We start from the raw sequence: 20,083 nt of genomic DNA, 5'->3' as shown, positions 1-20,083 counted from the left end.
TAAGTGCCACACTCACAGAAAATCCAACTCATAAATTAGGCCCTTTGCACCTTATTTGCATTGGATCAGCATATCCTGCACCACTTGTACGCACAAGCATTCTGCCCTCATAAGAGAAAACTCAAAGATATCGCAAGACAAGGCTTCAGGGAAGGAATTGAGGACTTGCAGTCTCACAGGCTCCTGCATTTTGTTGGAAATCAAAGGAAAATGCCACCCAGCCTAAGGTTGTTCTTAATCTTTAACCTCTTCCCATTTGTTCAAAATGCTGTGCACGGTAACCTTTCTCAAGAAACTCTGCTCAACTAATGTCTAACATTAGGTATTTTCCAATTGGAATTGAAGCTTTGGAACATTGAAGCAGGACACTGACCTGAGCGTGAACACCATTAGTGAAGAAAGCCCGCTTCAATGCCTGCGTAAGACCTCTTGTCACGTTCTGCTTAAGCATCGGGTCTGCTCGAATTTTTCTTGAGGACAATGTCACAACTGCAGAATGAAGAAATTCTGGATAAGCTTAAATCCAAACAGAAGACAGCTTAAGGAAAAGACAGCTTCAAAACATGGTCTGAACTCCTCACTTCTCTGAGACGATTCTCCGGGCCCTGATGGGCCGAGTGGCCGCCCGTTTTCGGCCGGTCCCGCCGGCGTGATATACACAAGGTCCATACAGGCGGGATCTGGCTCTGAGGGCATGGTGGCCTGGCCCGCGATCAGGGCCCACCAATCCGCGCCGGCCTCTGTAAAGCTCCGCCATGGCCGGCGCGGAGAAGAAACCCCCTGCACATGTGCAGGGATCATGCCAGCGGTTCTGCGCATGCGCCAGAACATGCTGGTGCTCCCGCCCATGTGCCAACTCGCACCGGCTGGCGGAGGCCCTTCGGCGCTGGTTGACACGGTGCCAACCACTCCAGCACCGGAAGTGCAGAGGATTCCATAACTTCCGGGCGGCCCGATGCCGGAGTGGTTCACGCCACTCTTTGGCGCCGGTACGGTTGGGGGAGAATCCCGGCGCAGGTATCTGCGACTTCAAGGGAATGGGAAATGGAAACAAAGTGAGAATTCACCCGGTTGTTCTTGGGAAGATCCATACCAGAAGTCACAGAGTCAAGCAGAGGCCTGGGAGTAAGGGTCATTTACACTCCATCTTGTGGAGGAGATAATAGACAACTGCAGGGAAGCCAGAGAAAAAGGGGGAGAAAAATCACAACATACCATTTGGCAGAATTAAATCATTGAGATTATAGTTGCGATCATGTGTCAGCCATTTGGTTCAGTGAGTAGTAGTTGTCTCTGAGTCAGAGGGTCCCACTCTAGACATTTCAGTACAAAAACCAATGCTGACACACCAGTGCAGTAGCAACAGTGCTGCACTATCAGAGGTGTCCATGGAATTCTCCGTCAGCGGGATCCTCCAGTCCGCCCGGCGGCACACGCATGCCTGTGGGTTTCCCGACGGCATGGGGTGGCCACAGAGGGAATGGAGAACCCCGCTGCCGGCAGGGGTGCGCCCCACCGGAAAATACGGCTGGCAGACCTGAGAATCCCGCTCGTCGTCTTTTAGATAAGACATTAACCACTGCCCTGACTGCTCTCTGATGGCAGTGAAATGATCCCATGGCACTACTTTGAAGAACAGCAGGTAAGCTCCCCCAAATACCTGGCCAAAATTTAAATCTCAACCAATATCACTGAAAAACACTGGGCTGGATTCTCCACTGCCCACCACTGATGGTCGGATTCTCAATGCGGCGGAGAATCCAGCATCAGGCAAAAAACAGGATTGGTGCCCGTTCCAATACTCCCCCATTGGCAGCGGCATTGAGGTTCGAGATTCACACCCCGTGCCAGCAGGAGGATGCAAATGGGTCAATACATCTCCCTTTACGCTCAAGTGGATTTCAAGTAGTCATTGTGAAACTAATCGCAATATTTATAAACATCTAGCTATGATTGACAGCTCTTGGGCCCCATCAAAGCCAGTTAACTGCTCTCACTTCCTCTTTTTCTCTGCATTTAGCACTTAACAGACTTTGATGTGGTTCAAGAACTGTCAGTCATAGCTAGATGTTCACAAACATTGCGATTAGTTTCCCAGCTGACTACTTGAAATCCATTCCAGCTAAGGGAGATGAACTAAACAATCCAGACAGCCTGGTGTTTGTGGAAGCTGTCAATGACAGCCTAGTAAAATCAATTTCACACAGATATGAATGAAATGTTTTCAGATCAAAGATCTGAGGGGGATTAATCCCAGCTGATGTGGTTTTCTCTTTTTGAGGGATTTACAGGTGCTGTTCCCTCTGCCTGAGCCAGCAGGTATATTGCACAGGTGGGTTTTAAGGCAGTCACCCTCGTACTGTGGGAGGGGCGGGTGACTCAGAAAATCGTGTTGAGGGGTAGAATTGCATTGTGGAAGTGACAGGGGGAGGGTGGCCCAGCCGTCGGACATCGCTATTGGGCCGCCAATTCACAATGTTTTCTACATCACAACAGTGTTACGTTTTGCATTGTAAAGCACTTTGGAATGTACTGAGGTTGTGAAAAATACTGTCAAAATGCAAGTTCTACCTTTTGGTTTAGTCACTGATTTTGCACCTTTCAATTGGAAAAGGCAACAACAATTAAGTCTGTTTGAGGTTCTGTATGTGCTATTCTTCATATATGCACCAGATGCACTGGTCAGTTTGGGACTGTCATATTTAATAAATTTGCCAGTTTTCACACCCCCAAAGGATTTTGAATTGATAACTATACTTTGCCAATCATATATGTGCTTAGTTTAAGAAATTAAAATTCATTCTCCAAATTAAATTTATTAAAACTTAATAATTATCAGTCATTTGAGCAGAATCTTTGCTATCACCCAGCTGCATATCTACGTGCATCAATTAGACTGTCTGAATATCAATGCATCGTGAATACAATGAATTGTGAACTGTCATCGTTAAATGCAATAACAACAACTCGCATTTATAAAACACATTTAAAATAGTAAAATCTCCCAACACTTTCCAGAAGTGATTTAACAAATCAAATTTGACATGAAGTCACAAAAGGAGACATTACCACAGGTGAGCTAAAGTTTGGCAAATCTCGAGGAGCGTCTGAAAGGAGGAGAGGTGGGTGGTTTATAGTGGGTGGTTTACAGGGGAGGAAACTGCAAAGTTTTGGGATAAAGTCACTGAAGTCACAGCCACAAATGGTGGAATGACACTGGGAATGTGCAAGAGCTCAAAATTGAAGAAACACAAATATACCAGAGAGCTGCAGGTCTGGAAAACATTACAGAGTAGGGAGGGGTGAGACAATGGTGGAATTTGAAAGCAAAAATGAGACTTGTAAAATGAGTCAGTGTCTCCGTGTTAAGTATTTTTTCCGCTCGCGATTAGGAAGAAGTAAAGTTCTTTTTAACTTTTCTGCTTACAATTGGCAGGGAGCAGTCCATTTACAAATTGCATCAGATTGCCTGCACTTAATCTTCTATACACAAGGGAATACAAAATTAAGGTGATGACCATTAAAATGTCAGAAAAACACCCAGATCAGAGGAGCTAGTTGAATTTTCGCAAGTGGAATCATCTTCTCTGTGTTCACTTGATCAAACACTTCTGTATTTTTGAAGATCTCTATCAGATAACCTCTCAGCCTTCACTTTCCAGAAAAAAACAGCCCTAGCCTGTTATTGCATAGAATAGAATCCCTCCAAAGCAGGAGGAGGCCATTCGGCCCATTGAGTGTGCACCGACCCTCTGAAAGAGTAACCTACCTAGGCCCACTCCCGTGCCCTGTCCCTTTAGCATCTTTGGGCACTAAGGGACAATTGTCTAGCATGGCCAATCCAAGTAACCTGCACATCTTTGGACAGTAGGAGGAAACGGAGGACCCAGAAGAAACCCACGTAGGCACGGGGAGAATGTGACAGTTACCCAAGGCCATAATTGAACCCGGGTCCCATGAACAGTGAGCAGCACTGTACCATTGTGCTGCCCCATTCGACACTATATTAAATTAAAATTTCAACAATTTGGAAGTCTTCTGCCAAGTGTGGCATGTTCCACTGCGGAACACTATTGCTTCATCCTGCCAACAAATTCCTGGCAGGGTGATATAATGGGGAGACAAGTTATCCTCTGCAAATGTGCATTAAATTTTCTGGACAATTTTGGCTCATAGACAGAACAGTTTTTTTTTAAGTTGGAATAAGTTGGAGTGAGTTGGAATTGTCTGGTAGAATGTCAACAGGGAAAAGTGTGATCTTTCCCAGCAGGAAGGGATAACAATCTCTGCCCTTAATAATTGAAATTTTACAAGCCACATTCCTCCACAAAGCAGCAGCAGCAGGCATTAGTTCCTAACAACTGCCCAGAATTTGGTTTGTCAATGAGTCAGCACGTCCAGAGATTTTTTAAAATGGCATAAATCCTTTCAAAACTGAGATTTTTCAAATAAATTAAAAGTACCCAATTCTTTTTTTTAATTGCCAATTAAGGGGCAATTTACATAGCCAATTCACCTACCCTGCACATTTTGGGTTGTGGGGTTGAGACCCACACAAACACGGGAGAATGTGCCAATTCCACATGGACAGTGACCCGGGGCTGGGATCAAACACAGGTCCTCGGCGTCGTGAGGCAGAAGTGCTGACCACTGCATCACCGTGCTGCCCCTAAAATTGAATTAGAAGGATATGGTGTTTGCAAAATAAAAGAGAATTTACTTTAATATAACCGCAGATTTAAAAGTGTGTCAGTACCTGTCCTGACCCAGAGTTGGTCTGACAATTTGCAGGTCAGACTAGGCAGCGTTGGAGAGCTGACAGGTATTCCATGTGTTCCCTTGGCAGCGGTTGTAACATCTACTGATGCCTGTGGGTCCCTGGGCGCCAGACCTGCTGTGGTGATTGAAGTTAAGGCTGCTATTAGTGTCAGCGAAGGCACCATCGACGTTTTTCCAGTCTCCGCATGTTGGTTCGTCCAGTCACCCGTGCTCGTTGCCAGCGGTGGCACAGAGCGTGGTGCGGGCGTTGTCCGGATTGGGCTTGGGACCTCGGTTGTGTTGGGTGCATGGCCTCCCATCCTAGAAACTGCTGGCGTTTGAGAGAAAGGCATTAAAGTCATGCCGCTAGCTGTGCCCGGGTGCCCGGTCATCAGAGCCGGGCGAGAGGCAGCATTTGCCACTGACGGCTTGCTGACGGTGGTAGCTGTCTTGTCAAAACTGGTTGGCGTTGGAGCTGGTTGAAGAGGGATTGTTGTTGCCATGCTAACAGTTAACTCAGAGTCAGTCGTAGACCTATCAGCAGCACTCGCTGTGGCTGGAAGTGATGGGTCTGCCTTGGTGTCATCTGAGGTGACCAGTGGTGAAGCTGTAATGACAGAATTTGTTAAGACTTGTACAGGGTAAAAAAAAAATTACATACTTGTGTAGTTGATTAGACATTGACAGAGTTGTATTGACAGGAGTTACCACTGTCATATCAGTGTGAACATTATTAGACACATTGACTGTCAATACACTCGGTGATTTGGTGGGTGATATTGATAATGAGGCTCTTGCACTTTAAATTACATCTGCTAACTCCAGTCATTTTGTTTCTTGTGTCAACCGTGATATTAAAGATGCAGATGATTTGGAGATGTGAGAGGTGGAGAGTTTTTTTAAAACACAGTATGATCTGAAATTCTGGAATACATCACAGGTGAGATGGTGGATGCATATATATTTAACAGTAACTTTCAAAAGAGAATTGGATTACTACTTGAAATAAAAAATATTGCAGGGCTCGGAGGAGTGAGCAGGGGAAGTGAGACGAATTGGACAGCTCTTTCAAAGAGCAAGCACAAGCAGATTAGGCCAAATGGCCCCCTTCTGTGATCAATTGAAATAAACAGAGATCTATTTTGACAATTAGTTGGCTGCCTGTTCCAATGATAAAGAGGTCTATCCCTAGCCCCCCCCTCCCAAGAACCATCAGCACCCCCACGCCAACCACCCTCACCGACACCCATCCCACCCCTTCCCCAAACAAAAGGCCCTAGGCCTATAAATCTTGCAAGTGAGCTTCAAGCAGCCAAATATGCATTCCAGTGCAGCTCTTCGGATTGAGGCCTCAAGATTGTGTCAGGTGGCTGTCAACGTGGTAAGTCTTGGGGAAGGGGTGGGTGCGAAAGAGCTGTTGTGGGGGGGCTCAGCTGAGAGGGTAGGATAGTCACGACTGTGGACAGCAGGGGTATTGGGGCAAAGCAAACCACAAAAAAACTCAGCACCTAGATTTGGTGAGGCTTCCTCGCTTCCATTGCCCGTGGAAGTTGATGGAGCACGAGCACAATGCAAGCACTGACGGTACTGATCTAAGACAGCATTTGGGTTCTCATTTACATCATTAGATCCCGCATCCCCTCATTCAAAGGAGATTATCGCATGAAACAGGCAACGCTTTGAGCATCCATTTGTCAAAATGGCGCTGACCACATCATCTGTGTTCATGGACAATGAAGGATACCTGCCCGATTGACATCATGAAAGTCGACTCCGCTGAGTCAGAAGTTGCAGTCATGCTAAGATTATGGGGGAGAAATCAAACATCATTGAGCCTACTTCTTGGGTGAAAAATTATGGTTGTGAACACCAAATGAGGTGGTGGTCTCTTGCGCCCAGACATGTACCAGCTGCCAAATTGGAAACGGAGCATTCGGTACCTTAAATTTACAAATCGTGATTTCTACTTGAAATGGATAAGAATTACACAGTTTGGGGGAAAGTGTATAGTGGGGGGAGGAAGGTAGGGGGTCTATCTGTATAGCTCTTTCGAAGACCTGGCACAAGCTAAGGGAGTACTGTGATGTTGTTGGTGCTTCCTCACAGGTGAGATTTTAAACCTTGTCCGCCCTTTCAGGTTCTAGGTCACTATTTCAAAGAAGAGCAAAGACCTGCACTTCCAAGAACAAGCATTGTGCAGAAGAATATCAGACTCTGAATAAGAGGACACAATGGTGGTGCTTTTCATGGAGTTTAATTTTCCAGGAGGGAATATTGAAAATATAAAAAGCAAAGTGTGACTACAAATGTGAACAAGAAAGGCCACGCCTAGAATTCGTGGGAAGGACAGCAAATAAGATAAAGGATTTGAAAACTAGCAAAAGATTGAGGGGTAACCTGATATAGATTTTTCAGTGTTCATAGAATGATAGTAATTTCCTGCACAGGAGGCCATTTGGCCCATCATGTCTGTACCAGTAAAAAGAGAGTTTCCCAGCCTAATTGCAACTCTTGATCCATAGTCCTGCAGACTATGGCAACTCAAGTTCTTACTCAACTCGTCTTTTTAAAATGTAGTAAGGTTTTCTGCCTCTACACGCTTTCAGGCAGTAAGTTCCAAACCCCAGCACTCTGGGTGAAAATATTACTCCTCAACTCGCCTCTACTCCTTCTGCGAATTACTTTAAATCTACGCCACCTGTTCCTTAATCCTCAGCAACATATATTTGTGTAGCAACTTTGATGTAATGAAGTTCCTCAAGGTTCTTCACAAGAGTCATTATGAATCAAAATATGACACTGAGTCAGGTAGGAAATATTAGGTCAGATGACCAAAGCTTAGTCAAAGAGGTTAATCTTCAAGCATTGTGAAGCAGTGGAGAGATTTACGGAGGGAATTCCAAATGATAGAGCCAAGGGAAGTGAAGGCATGACCATGGACCAATTAAAGTCAGGAATGCTCAAGAGGGGCAACATGGTGGCATAGTGGTTAGCACTGCTGCCTCACGGTGCCGAGGACACGGGTTTCTAAGTCGGCCCTGGGTCACTGTCCGTGTGGAGTTTACACATTCTACCCGTGTCTGCATGGGTCTCGCCCCCACAACCCAAAGATGCGCAGTAGGTGGATTGGCCACACGATATTGCCTCTTAATTGGGGGGGGGGATTGGGTATTCTAAAAAAAAATGTTTTTAAATAGGAATGTTCAAGAGGCAGAACTGGTCGCCCTCCCTGAGCCCTGCCCCAAAAGTGGGTGGTTTTGAAGTAAAGGTGAGTGGGGCTTCAATTTCAGATTTTTAGCTTTTCTAGCCACCACGTGAGTCAAACTTGCCTGTTTTTGCAGAGTTGGGAGGGGTGGGATGGCTGTTAAAAACCTCCGAATGTGGTAGGGACCATTTTAATTTTAAAAAATAATTGAACTGATAGAATTTTTATTACAAGGCAGATTCGAACAAATAAATCATGACCTTCAGAAGACAATTGGATGAATATTGGAAAGGAAAAAAATTCAGGAATATGTGGAAACAGCAGCGAGGAAGGGGAGTTAATTGGACAGCACTTTCAAAGGCAGATATCTTGGAGAGTTGAGGATCTGAGGAAGATAGGGAAGGACAAGATCAAGGCGGGACCTGAAATTTAGGATGAGAACTTTAAAGTCAAGAAATGCTTGACTGGAGCCAACGTAATTCAGCGAGCACCAGGGTGACAGGTACATGGAACTTGCTGCAAATTACGACATTGGCAGCTGATAATTGGATAACTTCCATATGACGAAGGGTAGAATGTGGGAGATCAGCCAGGAACATGTTGGAATAGTCAATTCTAGAGGTAACAAAGGCATGGATGAGGGTTTCAGAAGCAAATGGGCCAAGGCGGGGATGAGGTTAAGCGAAGTCTGCTGGAAATATTAAAGAAGGAGAAGGAGACGTAGTAGCAGTGATCAACATTGAACCACTCTGGCATGTTAGAGTTAGACTCTAACTGCAGGTCCTGCAGGCTCTGATGAAGGCATGTAATAATAATCTTTATTATTGTCACAAATAGGCCTACATTAACACTGCAATGACATTACTGTGAAAACCCCTAGTCGCCAAACTCCGGCGCCTGTTCGGGTATACAGAGGGAGAATTCAGAATGTCCAAGTCATCTAAAAGCACATCGTTCGGGACTTGTGGGAGGAAACTGGAGTACCCGGAGGAAACCCACGCAGACACGGGGAGAGCGTGCAGACTCCGCACAGACAGTGACCCAGGCTGGGAATAGAACCTAGGACTCTGGCGCCATGACCAACAGTGCTAACCACTGTGGTGCCGTACCACCTTGTTAGAGAATGTTGACAACAAGTTACTTTCTGTTTTGGCTTTGGGCAATTGGTATTCAGGACAGTGGACTGGGGACCCTCGTAACCTACTGTCAGACTGTGATCTGATACCATTGTTGATGAATAGGATGAATATGGGAAGCCTGACGGAGTAACAGGAGATGTTACAGAAAGTGCTGCAGCACTGGCCATTAATAGAATTGATGGAGGTCTGGATGGAGTGGGAAAAGTGGAATCTGGAATCAAACCTGAAGACGCTTTGTGCCGATGGATTACCAGCGTCTCTCCATCCGCTGGTCTGGATGTTAATAATTCAGAAGTATGCCAAGGTGTGTACGTTTCAGTGCCATGAGAGAGCTGGGGAGGTGTCACTCTCGATGTTGTTGCGATGTCCATGGCAGTGTTTTTATCCATCTCTGGAGTTGTCACCAGAAATGTAAGATGGTCACTTTCGATGGTGATAGTTTCCTCAACTGATTCTGTTCCCATAGCTTTGACATCTGAAGAAGATTGCAGGTAAGAGGACAACACTTGTTGGCGTAGAGGTCGAGAAGTCCAAGGCCACACTGGAGGTAAATGAGATGTTTCAAATGACTGCTGTGTTGGCGGAGGCAATGGGGTAGAAAGATCTAGCAGCTGGTAAATCATCCCAGGTCCTGTAAGATAAGCAGTATTGGATTAAACAAGTAATCAAGTGATTAAGCAATTGCTTTTGTCATCAATGTATTGATCAGGGCATCTGGAAACTTGCAGTCCTTTCTCAAGTAGTGTAATTGGACCTTTTACATGCAACCAAACAATCAAACACAGCCCTTTAGCAGAACGCGCAAACATGTAGAATATACAGGAAAGGAGATCAGTCAGCACGTTGTGCTCATGCCAGCTTTTTAAATCCCTTCCTCGCTGCTCATTCCTCATATCCTTGAAATTTTTTTCTTTAAATGTTAATTTAGTTCCCTTCTAAAAGTCATTCATCTGCTTGAATCTGACTTGCAATAAAAATTCCAATTGTTCAATTATTTTTAAAAACTAGAGACAGACCGCAAAACATTGGGAGGAATTTTAACCGCCCACCACCCCACCCGCCCACAGCTCAACCAAAAATAGGTAGGTTTGATTTGTGTGAGGGTTTCAAAATGCTAAAAATCCAAAATAGGAGCCCAACCTGCCTCAAACCCATCCACCATCAGAGGCAGGACTTAGGGAGCCCAGCCAATCCTCTCACAGGTTTTCAAAAAATATTTTAAGAAGGCTTTATCCCTTTGTTTTAATACTGATCCTGTTGTTACAAGTGCAATACTTTATGAGATGGTTATGCTTAAACTGTCTCCCTTCATTTACATTAAAACAGAATGTCCTGGGATGGAGAATGGCAAAATCATACCAAACTTGCCTGGAGACAAGCCCATTTGATTTGGTTGTCAGTTGGTTGGGAAAGGGGCCCAGGATGAAATCTATAGAAAATCAAGTACCAGTTTTCACACAATGACACAAAAGGAGGAAAGCTCGTCTCTGTGGACAGAGACACCCAGATTCAGAGATGCAGAGAGGGAGGAAACAACACGTAATGCTGTGTGTAGCAGGGGAAAATACTGTTTAGAGTTAGCCACTGAGTAGGATGCCAAGGAAAACTGTTTTTCTGTTCAAAGAGACAAGACTTGTGGAGTGGATTTCGCAACTCAAAATAAGTTCAAGGATACTCAGAAGACTGAGGAAAGGACATTTCAAAGGACTTTTGAAGACTTGCCCTGGTTTGGCAGTGAGAAGGGAGACTGCTGGAAAGGGTACATATCTGCTGAGATTATAGTATAACATGCAGACAGGCTTAAAGTATTTTTGGTTGAGCTAATTAGTTAATGGGGCAGTACCTTGTGGTTTGGTATAATACTGTAGTTGTCTTTTAAGAAATGTTTAGTCGATGTTGATTTTGGTTGTTTGTTAATGTACAAGTCTTAAATCATGAAAATTTGTGATTCTTTCCATCGATCACTGGGAAATTCATATTGTTTTGTTTAAAAGTTATGAGGCTCAGCAAGAATAGTAAAACTACTTTTAGCCACAGGAGACCAGGTTTTACCAGGTCTTAAGAAAAGAGGTGAGAAAGGCTGAATCGATCAAGTGAGCCCATTTATAACACTGTTTATAACACCCCTGACCACCCTCTAACCTTCCACAACCACTATGCCACCCCTCCTGATTTCTGCCCACTGCCCCCGAACTCTGTGATCAGACATCGTCAGACCATGATCTGCCCCTGCCAATCATCATTTTCCCCTCCGCACCTCCCCCCTCCCCAGCCAGCAGTAGGATCCTCCTAACCATCATCTTCTACCCTTCCATGATTAAAGCCCCCAATGCAATCGCAGTCCCTCAACAGCCCCTCAACAACCCCGCTTGAGAGACAGCTGTGGCTCAATTGGTAACCTTTGAATTATAAGGCTCTGGGTTCCATTCCCACCCCAGGGCTTGAGCACAAATATCCAGACTGACACTCGAGTGCAGTACCGAGGGAGTGCTGCACTGTTGGAGATCTGTATTTTGGATGAGATGTTACAACGAGGCCCCTGCCTCTTTAGGTGTGTTATGGGCCAGGGTTTAGAGAACCCCAAGGTGTGTCATGGAGTTCACCTGACCCACAACTTTTAATAGATTGTGGTATGGAGAGCACACAGCCCACTCTATGAGGTGTGGTACAGCAGAAATGGAAAAGTATTTTTTAAAGCAAAACAATGTTTATTCTATGAACTCAAGTTAACCTTTTTAAAACATACAGTGAACATCTTAGCAACCATCAATTCAAATACAACCCCCAAAGAATACAACACTAAGTAGTCCTTAATAACTTCCCAAACAACATCCAGCAGGCAAAAGAAAAGCCTTTTAACAGAAGCACATTAGGTTTACATTCACTACTGAGAACCTTTAATAATTCTGAATTCACCAAATGATCAAGAGATATTCTTTTCATAGCAGAGAGATCAACAGTACACCTGCTCTGACTGGCTTCAGCTCCAACACTGAAAACAAAACTAAAACACACCCTGCAGCAAACAGCCTAAAACGAAAGTAAAAAGCTGACAGACAGCCCAGCTCCACCCACACTCTGACATCACTGCAGTAATATGAGCAGCCAAACATTTCTTAAAGCGATAGTCTCATGATAGGTGGATGTAAAAGATCCAATGCCATTATTTTGAAGAATATCAGGGAAGTTCTCCCTGGCGTCCTGAACTCAATTAACGCCAAAAGAAACAGATTATCTGGTAGTTTGTGGTATCTTGCTGTGCACAAATTAACCGCTGAGTTCCCTACTGTCAACAGTGACAGTGTAAAGTGCTTTATGATGTCCTGTGGTCATGAAACACACTATATAAGTGCAAGTCCTTCTATGTTATTACTTGTTTTTATTCCTGCTGGGCAGAGGCTTTCTACTGACTACCAATCAGGTTGGCTGGGTAGGAATCATACAAATAAAAGTCTGAAACTCAACGTGCAGGGCAGTAAAAAAATTCAAACTTACAGATTTTGCACCTTGAAGCAACCCTCCTGATTCCCCTCCCTGCCTCCGAGTCAGTCGGAAGGGAAGCATTTGTAAGGCATCGTCAATAGCTTCCAAGGTTTGACTGGATGCACTGTAGCAACATGTCAATGCTGCTTCAACAGTGCCTTCGAAACCACCCCCATCCCACCTCAGGTCTCTGGTCTGCAAGCCTTTCATTCATCTCTGTGTGAAATTGCTTTCCCTAGGCTGTGATTGACAGCTTCCACACACCCCCAGTTGTCTGCATTGTTTCATTTATCTCCTGTCACGCTTGTATGCTTTGAAGTACCTGGCTGTGAAACTAATTGCTATGCTTATAAACATCAAGCTACGATTGATGTAGCTTGGACCACATCAAAGAGAGCTAAGTGTTTTCTGTTAGTTTCACAGCCGACTACTTCAAAGCCACTCAAGCAGTCCCAACATCAGCAGTGGACCGGAGTATTGGAACGGGATCGGAGGAAGTTTAAACCCAGCTGACTGGTTTTCTGTTTCCAGGAATTGACAGATACTGCTTCCTCTATCTGAGCCAAGTGGTGTATTGCCCAGGTGAGTTTTAAAGCAGTGATTTCTTTCACTGCCTCTGTCTGGACTGCTCTTCCTCTCTTCTGGGGGGGTTTCCAGTCCGAGGTCTCTCCTCTGGGGGGAGGCTCTGGTACAAGTCTTTCTAATCAGTGGGTATCTTTAATTAGGGGGTCTCTCGTGGGTGTCTCTTTAATTTGGGGGTCTCTGATTGGTGAGGGTGGAGGTGGGCGTGAGTGCAAATCAGGTGTGATTCAGCCCCAGCAGGAAAGTGTCCCAAATGGAGAATCCCCGCCAATACCTTTGGTTCGAGGAACAGGTGTTATGCTTCCAACCATTATTGTTTTTAAAGTAGCTGCAACAATAAATTATCCTGAATGTAAAATGAAGGGTGTTTTTTAATCAAAGGAATCAGTAGCCAGAGGAATTGACTTAATGCAACACATCTTAAATTAAAGTTTGTTTTGCCGAATTTACTGACAAACTTGTAATAAAAACTCCCCATCAAAAATGCAATAATTCAGAGTTAGATCTATTTAATATTTTATTTTTGGTGCTATTGATACACAAGGTCAATGCAGCTATATGTATTTTATTTATCAGATAGACAAATAGTCCATTCCACCAAAAATACTTGACAATTTGCCTTTTAGGCAAATTTTATTCAAAAAGACTCTTTGGATCAAAGAGGGTTGCTGACCCTTCAGCTAGACGGTCAAGGGCAGCAGGTACATGGCGACATCACTGTCAGCACATTTCTCTCCAAGCCACACACACCATCTGGACTTGGAAATATATTGCTGTTCCTTCACTGTCGCTGGTTCAAAAATCTGGAACTCCCTCCCTGTGACGGTACCTATAACATGGACTGCAGTGTGTCAAAATATTTATGGAACATGGCTCATCATCTCAGAATAGGCGGAAAGCCACTGAGGGCAGAGGTGAGAAGAAATTTCTCAAAAGGGCAGTGAATCTTTGGAATTCTCTACACCAGTGAACTGTGGATGCTTAGCTGTTACGTACACTCAAGACAGGGTTCTATAGCTTTTGGAATGCTGAGTGAATTTTGGGATACGGAGATGGTGCTGGAAGGTGAAGTTTCAGATCAGCCATGCTCTTAACGAATGGTGGAGCAGGTTCAAAGGGCCAAAAGAACCACTTCAGCCCCTATTTCTCACATTCTTATGTTCTTGTATTTAGGTAGGTGGCAAACCGGCATTTTCTCAAGGGCAACCAGGAATGGGAAGTAAGTGCTGGCCTTGCCAGCAACGCCCACATCCCAAGAATTAATCTTTGTAAGTTACCCAAGAGCCAACTGAAACTAAGTGCCCATGTCTATTGGACAGTCAAACACTCTCAGGCGATGCTGGACTGCTTGTACAGTAGTAGGCTTAATTTGGATGCAGGTCGTGACAGTTTTAGGTCACTGTGATTTCAAAATAATTGACACTTGCAGCAGACCTGGCTGCTGGAGGCTTTAAAATCTCCAGCTCAGCCCAGCCACCGCAACCTTATTTTTAATGACACTTTTGCAGTAAGGCTTTAGAAGACAGATGAATATTTACAGTTGTTGCTGTCTTAAAAAATGGTTTATACATTGGAGGAGATAGTCCGATGCAACAGCTAAATGCAGAAGTAAAGCTTACTTCGGACACCATCTGATTGCCTTTTGAAAGGCTGGTCAACGATGAATTGGTGTAAAACAGTCCTGCTTCAAGAGTAAGCATCCTTCTGCTGTCAATTTATCTAAGTGCTATCAGAAACCGGAATATGGCTGAGTTCCATCTTTTCCACCTCCCTATTTTCAGACGAAATTGACCACATACTCTTCAATTAGCTAGTGAAACAGTGATTTACTTGTACTCCTCTCAAGTTACTATAATGCATTTGCTGCTCATGATTCATTCTCTTCTGTGTTGGGAAGATCATTTGGCAGAACACAAGCATGAGCCCAAACTTATTTCAACATCTTGCTCCCTCTCTGATTTCTCTGTCCTCAACCTCCTGCGGTGTTCCAACAAAGCCAAGAGTGAGCTGGAGGAACGATACCTCATTTTTCAATTGCAGCCTTCTGGACTCGACACTGAGTTCAACTATTTCAGAACATACTTCTGTCCCCATTCGTTTTGAACTGCAGCTTTTTGCAAACAATTCTGTTTTGACCATTTACACCTCCACCACACACACCTCCTCTGGACCCATCTTTTATTATTTTACTTGTCCCAGTACCCGCCCCTTTTGCCTTGCACCATGATGTGGTATGGTAGCACAACAGTTAGCAATTAGTTGATTCACAGCTCCAGGGTCCCAGGTTTTATTCCCGTCTTGGGTCACTGTCTGTGCGGAGTCTGCACCTTCTCCGTGTCTGTGTGGGTTTCCTCCGGGTGCTCCAGTTTCCTCCCACAGTCCAAAGATGTGCGGGTTAGGTGGATTGGCCTAGCTAAATTGCCCCTTAGTGTCCAAAAAAAAATGTTAGGTGGGATTACTGGATTATGGAGATAGGGTGGAGGTGTGAAAATGAAATTAAAATGAAAATCGCTTATTGTGGGCTTAAGTATGGTGCTCTATCCAAGGGCTAGTGCAGACTCGATGGGCCGAATGGCCTCCTTCTGCACTGTAAATTCTATGATTCTATGATCATATACTCGCAGATTTCTCTTTTTGCTCTTTCCCACCTTCCCCACTTTCTCTGCCTCTGCAATTGCTTAAAAAGTGAAATAACTTTGGCATTTTCTGTATTCTGATGGAAGCGCATTGACTTGAAACATTAACTCTGTTTTTCTATCCAGAGATTCCACCAGACTTGCCGAGTATTTCCACCGTTTTCTGTCTTATTTCCAACTAGCTACGATCCATACAAACCCATGAATTAGGAGCATGTCTCTCGAGCCTACTTCACCATTGAATAAGATCCTGGCTGATCCGCTTGTAACGTCCACCCCACATTCATGCCTCCCATAGAATACGAACATACGTTCGTCCAGCTTGATGTTGCAATCAATGTTGTAACTGCTCTCTGCGAACGTCAACCTGGCTCAGTGTCTCTGAGTCAGAGGATTGTGGGTTCAAGCCCCACTCCGGAGACTGGAGCATATAAACTCAGTGGACACTCCAGCACCATACTGAGGGAGTGCTGTGCTGTCACAGGTCCTGCCTTTTGGATGAAACATTGAGAAACCGCCACCCCTTCCCTGCACCCCCCCCCCCCCGCCCGCCGCGCATCCCCCTCCCACTCACTCATCTGCCCTCCCAGGTGGACATGCACTATTTCAAAGGTGAAAGGGAGTTTTAATCAACAATAATCCCTCAACTAACATCACCCAAAAAAGTGGTCATTGATCTCCCGACTGCTTTTTGGAATCTTGCTGTACAAATTAGCTGCCAGGTTTCCTACAACAGTGGCGACGCTGCAAAAGATACATCAATGGGTTGCAAAGGTCAGTAAGAAAATCATGCCCTGAGGTCATGAATGGCACCATATAAATGCGAGTGTTTCTGGCCGAAAGGCTCCTGAAGATTTACCACCTCAGGTCTGGATTATACCGGACCCGCTCACAAACACAGATGGCTTTACCTCTGTCACGTGTCTGTGTAAAATGATAAGAGAAGTTCATGATCTGAATCTGTACGATATCGAATGAGCAGTCATTCATGTAGTCTGGACCTAATAGCACGGCTGACCCTGCACCCCAGCACTGATAAAGTGTCACAGTGAACAGAGTGATGTCTTTTTGGTTGTAATATTAAAGTGACTCCCCATCAGCCTGTCCTAGTGGATGCAAAAAATCTCCAATGACACTGAACAAGTAACTCAAGCCCCCTCATTCCTGCTTCTTTCTATTTCAAGCAATTTGAGATATTTCAGAGAAACCAATAGATAGTAAAGGCTAGTGCTTACTTACCTGACTTCAGGAAAACTCACAGCTTACCGTTGAGAATTTCCCACTCCAACTTGCATTTCTGCCATACTTCACTTGGAAGTTACAGTGGCAAAGAGGGATCAGTTCCAAGGAAATTCTATGCCCTGCCTTTGCAGGCCATTCATTTTCACTTATCACACACTTCAAATACCAGGTTATTTCAGTGTGCTCAGCAGCACTCATTCACTGAGCTAAGCAATCATTCATTGATGAGGCAACAACACAAGAAAGGCTTGCCTTTATACAGTGCCTTTTACAACCATAGGACCGAAAACATTTTCCAACCTCATCTGAAAGACAGCGATTGCGCAATCTCATGAATGGGTCACTAGGGCATCAGTTTCAGACATAAAAAGTGCCCACTCTATCTCAGATTACCCTGGAAGAGCAAAGTATCTCAAAATTCGAGCAACAGGTGAAGCTAGTTCCATGCTGCTACAACACAAGTAGTATTCACCACGAAGGGAATGCTGCCATCAAGCTATAAAGACGTTCTGCCTTCCACACAAACGTGGTATATGAACATCAGTGCCAGGATGATGCCAGGTATGTAGGCCGTACATTCCAAAGACTGCCGGATCATATCCACTGCTTGTAATGGGCAAGGTATAGACCTTACTCAGCCAGCCCATGCTTGCAATGCCCAAAACACTGGTGCCAACATTAGATGGGATTCCACTGTGTGCAAATAATTACGCTGACAATTAATTTATGATTGTCAGTTGAGCTCGCAGTGTGGTACATATTTGCATGTACTGGAAGCCAAATATCTTAATACACAGGGCCCTGTTCTTTACAGACAGAAAAAGCGTGAACACATATTGTGCCTCTTTCAGCTAAACAAAATAAGTGACAGTCATTTACTGGTTTCCTCAGGGCAATGCGTTGACTAATCAGAGCCGGCTGTCTAGTTTACATTTCAAACAATGCTTGGTAGTTAACTGTCAGTCACCAACAACTGGTGCATTCCCCATGGTAATGCCTTTGCCAATTAGAATCCATCTGCGAACCAATCAGCACTCTGTTCACACCCAGTATAAATTTGTTGTCTCCATTGGATTTGTATTCTTGCAAAATGTCCTGTATAAATTTGTTCTCTCCATTAGATTTGTATTCTTGCAAAATGTCCTGATGAGTGCAAGTAGAAAAGCTTTGACAAAAAAGACTCTTTATACAACAATACTCAGTTCTGCACTAACAAATGTAAATATATATAAGGGAATTGAGACAGAATCCTGGACTCCAAGCTCCTGCCGTGATTATAATCTAACCTTCAGACCATGGTCTGGACATTTGAGGTGAACCATTGGTGAGTTCCCAACTCTATTATTATTCTGAATAATATATTCCTACTGCTTTCATTAAAAGGCTTTCACACCACAGTACAGCCCATATCTTTTGTTAAGTGTCTGAAGTGTGTTAGCAGATATTTATACTGTTAATTAATTTATGGTGCTCTCTTAATGGTTTTTCTCCCATGTCACAGATTTGGATAATTAATGGTCGTTGCAAGCTTTGTTCCAAATTATCTTCAAATATTTATTCACATTTGGAAAAGTAAATACCCTCTTTCAAAAATAGACAGTATCCCTATAAAGATAGTTATAAAGCAGGGGCTTAAATAGGAAATCCTTTATATATCTTGTGTTTAAATTCAATTATCGTGATATTTGGCACCCCACACAAGGTGAATTGATAACTGGGGAATTCAAAATAGAATTAAAAGGTTAGGATTTAGGGAATATTTAAGTACTACTGTATATGATGTTCGCAGTAAACACTAGTAAGATTGGTCAAGAAGCAGGACCTCCGAACACCCAACCTGCCATGTGTCCGTATTTAAACATGTATTCATTCACAAGATCTGGGCATCACTAGTTGCCCTTGAGAAGGTGGCAGTATGCCACATTTTTGAACCGCTGCCGTCCATGTGGTGTCGGTACACCCGGACGCAACGGTGACATAGTTCCAAGTCAGGATGATGTGCGGCTTGGAGGGGAACTTGCAGGTGGTGTCCCCATGCGTCTGCAGCCCTGTCCCTCCAGGTGTAAGAGGTCGCATGTTTGGATGGTGCTGTTGAATGAGGCTTGGCATGCTGTTGCAGTGTATCTTGTATTGGTTCAGTGTGGCTACAGTGTCACTGGTGGTGGAGGGAGTGAATGTTTATGGTGGTGGATGGGTGTTGAACAAGCGGGCTGCTGTCAGGAAGGGAGTTCAAGTGACAATGAAGGAACAGCGATATAGATCTAAGACAGGATGGTGTGTGGCTGGAGGTGTTCCCATGCATCTGCAGTCCTTGTCCTTCCAGATGGTAAGGGTCGCGGTTTTGGAAGATACATAGTCACAGTTATAAAATCCATTTGCACGCCTCCATCTATCGGGGATTTCAACAGCTCATTCACCTCCTGGCCTCCAGCTTGCTTTGTAACCAATGATTTAGGGGCTTCTGTTTTGACTTGATGCCCTGTCAAAGCTGACGCAATGTACTAATGTAATTTTATTGGGCAGCAAATCCAGATGAAAGAAGGGTTTCAATTCAATAAATATTGTCAATCTTTTTATTTCTAAAATAAACCAGCAGGACTAATTGTTGACATCGAATGACTGATCTGAAAAATGTTGTTGCTTAGTGCAGATGAAATATGAATGTTTCGCAAATACAGTTTAACGGAGAAGCTGCTCAGCAAACTGAAGTTAATTTTGAATATATTGCAACAACAACAATTTGCATTTCGGTAACATCTCTAACATAGTAAAGAGCATAACAAAGAGCATAAGTAGAACAAAATGCAGCTCATGGTGTAGCCACCGAAGTTGGCCATTTCCCTGAATACAAAATGGAGGAACGCAAAGCATACAGGATAAAATGGACAATGTTTGCAGCCCCAGCAGGCTGCACCAAGCAGGTGTGGATTCTGTCTGCTAAGAAAGCAGACAGCACCGAAACGAACATTCCGCATACTAATGAGGCAATCACCGGGATAATTAGCATGTTAATGGAACGATTCCAGAGACAATGGACA

General features: G+C 44.2%; 1 protein-coding gene across 1 annotated transcript in view; it reads right to left on the bottom strand.

Moving 5' to 3' along the window:
- kiaa1549la (KIAA1549-like a) overlaps positions 1–20,083 on the bottom strand; it is a 335,236-nt gene that overhangs the window by 214,699 nt on the left and 100,454 nt on the right. Inside the window, exons 2-4 of the mRNA XM_038807890.1 lie at positions 9,326–9,733; positions 4,757–5,365; positions 374–489 (exon numbers count right to left, since the gene is read on the bottom strand). Of these exons, the coding sequence (XP_038663818.1) occupies positions 374–489; positions 4,757–5,365; positions 9,326–9,733 (1,133 nt within the window). The remainder of the gene's footprint in view (positions 1–373; positions 490–4,756; positions 5,366–9,325; positions 9,734–20,083) is intronic.

Source organism: Scyliorhinus canicula, chromosome 9, assembly GCF_902713615.1.
Source record: "Scyliorhinus canicula chromosome 9, sScyCan1.1, whole genome shotgun sequence".
Taxonomy (NCBI): Eukaryota; Metazoa; Chordata; class Chondrichthyes; order Carcharhiniformes; family Scyliorhinidae; genus Scyliorhinus; species Scyliorhinus canicula.
This window is presented reverse-complemented; position numbering and strand designations above follow the sequence as displayed.